The sequence below is a fragment of the Oncorhynchus mykiss genome, chromosome 21 (assembly GCF_013265735.2).
Source record: "Oncorhynchus mykiss isolate Arlee chromosome 21, USDA_OmykA_1.1, whole genome shotgun sequence".
NCBI classification, from domain to species: domain Eukaryota; kingdom Metazoa; phylum Chordata; class Actinopteri; order Salmoniformes; family Salmonidae; genus Oncorhynchus; species Oncorhynchus mykiss.
Window position 1 is genome coordinate 18719308 of NC_048585.1, and position 4584 is coordinate 18723891.

At 39.7% G+C, this 4584-nt stretch overlaps 1 protein-coding gene across 1 annotated transcript; it reads left to right on the plus strand.

The window, feature by feature from the left end:
- fut9 (fucosyltransferase 9) lies at window positions 1-1285 on the plus strand. The gene is given in 5 exon segments (NM_001124400.1): window positions 1-55; window positions 192-400; window positions 402-1182; window positions 1184-1192; window positions 1194-1285. Coding segments are annotated over 5 exon segments (1065 nt in total). The 5' UTR covers window positions 1-49; the 3' UTR covers window positions 1254-1285.
- Window positions 1286-4584: the final 3299 nt, after the last annotated feature.

Below are 4584 nucleotides of genomic sequence, written 5' to 3' on the forward strand. Positions count from 1 at the left end.
GGGTTTGACACATGGTCAACATGAATGCTGAATTAATCAACAGCACTGAATGTTGGTATGTTTCACTAGTGATGCATTTTGCATTCCTTGTGCATTTTCTTCCCTGGATTCCATGGTGTATTGTCATTTTATAAGATGGCTTTTGTTGATATTCTAGAGTGGATTTGATTGGTCTCTTTTCTCTTTCAAAGGGTCAAGGTATGTCCACTCCGGCTTCCCAGAGTGGTCTACGGCCTGTTCTGATGATGACATTCTTACTGGGCTTATCCTTCATGTACTACAAACCCCAGATCAAGTTCCTTTCATGCCCTATCAACCAGGCATCCCACTTGGGAAAGGCTCGCTGTCCTCCTTGCCCTCAAGTATGTAGGGCAAGGAACCAGATGGTGAACCAAACACACCATGCCCAGACAACCATTCAGGATGACTATCATTTTGATCTGGCCAATTGATCACACCTTTGACATAGACTCTTGTGCCTACTTTAACATCAAAGGCTGTCACCTAACAGTGGATAAAAACCTTTACAGCAAGGCGCACGGTGTCATATTCCACCATAGAGACATCCATGGAAACCTGAAGAACATGCCCCAAGAGCTACGTCCATGGTTCCAGAAATGGGTGTGGTGGAATGGAGAATCACCGGCTAACACAAACAGGATCCCTGGTGTTGACCACTTGTTCAATTTGACTGCCAGTTATCGACTGGATTCTGACATCAAGGTTCCATATGGGTCGCTTGTCGAGGTAAGAAGTGAGGATAACATCTTTGAGCTGCCCAAGAAGGACAAATTAGTCTGCTGGGTAGTGAGCAACTGGAACCCAAACTACAAGAGGGTACAGGTGTTCAACGAGCTCAGTAGGCATGTCAAAATAGAGGCCTATGGGAGACATTTTAGTAGATACCTAGAAAACGAAGACTACTCAAAGACGCTGTCCAGCTGTAAATTCTACCTGGCATTTGAAAACTCCATCTACAAAGACTATGCTACAGAGAAGCTGTTCAACGCTATGAAGTTGGGAGCAGTGCCCGTTGTTCTAGGTCCATCCAGGGACAACTACGAGCAATTTATCCCAAGGGACTCTTTCATCCATGTGGATGATTTCTCCTCTACAGAGGAGCTGGCAAAGAAGCTTCTCTTTCTCGACCAGAACGAGGAAGAATACATGCGGTACTTGCGGTACATGCGGTACAAAATAACTTTGAAGTTCAACAAGGGTATTTTGGACTTGAGCACAACTGTCGCTCGTGATTACATTCAAAGAAATAAAGGATACAAAAGTTTTCATAGCCCCAAATCCATTTATTTAGATTAAGTGACCCATTTGTAGTGGTCGACAATGTGGCTGTGTGAAGAGTATTGTATGCTGGACGAAAAGGGGTGGAATGGTTTAGGGTCGTTCCACCAATTTGGTACTTTCTTGAGAAGTGTAACTTGGTAAAAAATAAAAATAATACTCCGTTTTTCACCACAAAACACTAGAACATTTCAGAGAAGAGTAGAATCAGCTCACTAGCTTTTACACTGATTTGACTGTTAATGTTCAAAGCTTCTTTTTTTTTTAAGAAAAATATTTGATAAGGAATGGTTTTTCACCATATTAAAATGAGAGTTCAGTTCACGTAATAAGGTAGAGGTTTAAAATTAGAGAACTGAATCACAAATGTAACTTCAGAAATGACTGTCAATGCAACAAAATGACTAAGGCTTTAAAATGATGGGGAAAACTTGGAGAAATGTTGGGGTTAAGCGGGTTCCAATCTTCCTAGAAATCAGAGTGCACGGAGGGATATTTTAGCACGATAAGTCTTTATTCATATAAAAAAATCTGTTATTGAATTCTGTGGCCTATATTAAATGGACACTTCATTTAATATAACAGGGTCTTAAAATTCAATGCAACAGCCACTCTTTCTGGGATGCACACAAAAGGGGAGCATAGCTTCAACCTGGTCAGTCCATGTCATGGAAAGAGCAGGTTCCTACTGTTTTGTATACACACTGAGATATAGGCGAACAAATGCTCGACCTGCAGATGAGTATGAGGGGGGAGTTTCTGTAGAAAAGCCAACGATAAAGGCTTGCACTCCTTTTTGTATTCGTGTTGGCTGTTGCTGGTAGGTGCACTTGATTCAGAAGCTGGACCAGGTAAGCAAAGTGTTCCCATTTTGAACCATTTGTCTGAAAACAAACTCCCCCTCCCTGGCGGACCGGGAAGATCTGTGGCTAAATCGAGTGCGGCTACTGCGCTGCCCAATCGGATAGCTCAAATCATAGTACCTCCAACGCCTCCACAGCAAAGTTTGATACTATAGGAATTAAGGACTTTTAAAACCATGACCCCAGAGAGACTGTCAACGAATACAGCAAAGAGCTGCTGTTTTTATGAGTTAGTTCATGTTCAAGTTTTTATTCCGCACTGTCAACACTGTTTTTATGAGTTAGTTCATGTTCAAGTTTTTATTCCGCACTGTCAACACTGTTTTTATGAGTTAGTTCATGTTTAAGTTTTTATTCCGCACTGTCAACACTGTTTTTATGAGTTAGTTCATGTTTAAGTTTTTATTCCGCACTGTCAACACTGTTTTTATGAGTTAGTTCATGTTCAAGTTTTTATTCCGCACTGTCAACACTGTTTTTATGAGTTAGTTCATGTTTAAGTTTTTATTCCGCACTGTCAACACTGTTTTTATGAGTTAGTTCATGTTTAAGTTTTTATTCCGCACTGTCAACACTGTTTTTATGAGTTAGTTCATGTTTAAGTTTTTATTCCGCACTGTCAACACTGTTTTTATGAGTTAGTTCATGTTTAAGTTTTTATTCCGCACTGTCAACACTGTTTTTATGAGTTAGTTCATGTTTAAGTTTTTATTCCGCACTGTCAACACTGTTTTTATGAGTTAGTTCATGTTTAAGTTTTTATTCCGCACTGTCAACACTGTTTTTATGAGTTAGTTCATGTTTAAGTTTTTATTCCGCACTGTCAACACTGTTTTTATGAGTTAGTTCATGTTTAAGTTTTTATTCCGCACTGTCAACACTGTTTTTATGAGTTAGTTCATGTTTAAGTTTTTATTCCGCACTGTCAACACTGTTTTTATGAGTTAGTTCATGTTTAAGTTTTTATTCCGCACTGTCAACACTGTTTTTATGAGTTAGTTCATGTTTAAGTTTTTATTCCGCACTGTCAACACTGTTTTTATTCAACACTATTACAAAACACAAAATGCGGTTCTCCCTACTTCCACTTGACTGCAGCTGAAATGAATGAGTAGCCAAGTGTTTTGATAGCCCTGAATTTGTATTACTATTAGCAGGTCATTGCGTCAACTTTAATATCGAGGAATATTTCACGTTCTCTGGTCATGGTGCGACTCGACTTTCGCCATCAGGCGGACGACGGTGTCCCCTCTCTGGTCAGTCTCACCCTTTTGTACTTTAACTATTTGCACATCTTTACAACACTGTATATAGACATAATATGAAATTTGAAATGTCTTTATTCTTTTGGAACTTTGTGAGTATAATGTTTACTGTACATTTTGTTTATTTCACTTGTTTATCTACTTCACTTGCAATGTTAACATATGTTTATCATGCCAATAAAGCCCTTGAATTGAATTGAATTTAACATTGAGAGCAAAGAACCTTGAGAGTCTGACCCTCTGCTGCTCTCTCCCTTCACTGAGACAATGCCTTGTTCAAAACACCTGGAAACTCCCGACTTCAGTGAGTTCAAGACAACTGGGAACTCGACCCCACTAGGGAAAATCATTTTGAATGGTCATCTAACTCGGAATCCTCGGGTATCTTTCTAGAGCTCCGACTTTCCGACCTGAAGATCACTGACGTCATGATTTGACCTCGTTTTTTTCCCCAGTTCCCAGTTGTCTTGAAAGCACCATGACCATCAGATGCAGGTACCAAAAGTCCAGTAAAATAAAAAGCTAATTATTTCAATGCAAGGTCCTCAGTGCCTCACAGTGCTACACCAACTGATCTATATTGTTTTCAAATTCAAACAACCACCCACCGACGGGCCAACTGCCAACAAAAAGAAGAATAAAAAGACAAAAACAAAGAACAACAAGACAACAATGCAGAACAAAACACATCCAGGACAATATTCAACACCACAAGGCCAACTGTGTGTGTTTGTGTGCATGTGTGTCCCTATTTACATATGTAACAACCTGTCTGTCTGTGTGTGTGTTTGTGTTGCGATCGAGTGCTTGCGTGGCATCAGCCTCAGCCAGATGTAATAATGTTTTGGTTTTTTTACCTTTGACTTTCATATTCGACTGATCTATTGGTCTGAGAAATGCAATATTGGCAGGCAGGACATATAGCCAATATGCTGTGATAATGCATTAGGCCTACTGCCCAAACATCATTCCTACAGAACTGTTTCTATTAGGTTAATGTTACATTGTTTAAGTCATGTTAAAAAACATCTGAGGTAGATCTGCTTGCTTTTTGACTGCGAAAGTGATCTTGACTCAAAGGTTGGTGACCACTGATTTGGGGTTTCTATAGCTAGGTTTCCAACCAATTGACCGTTTTCCATGCCAATATTCTAAAA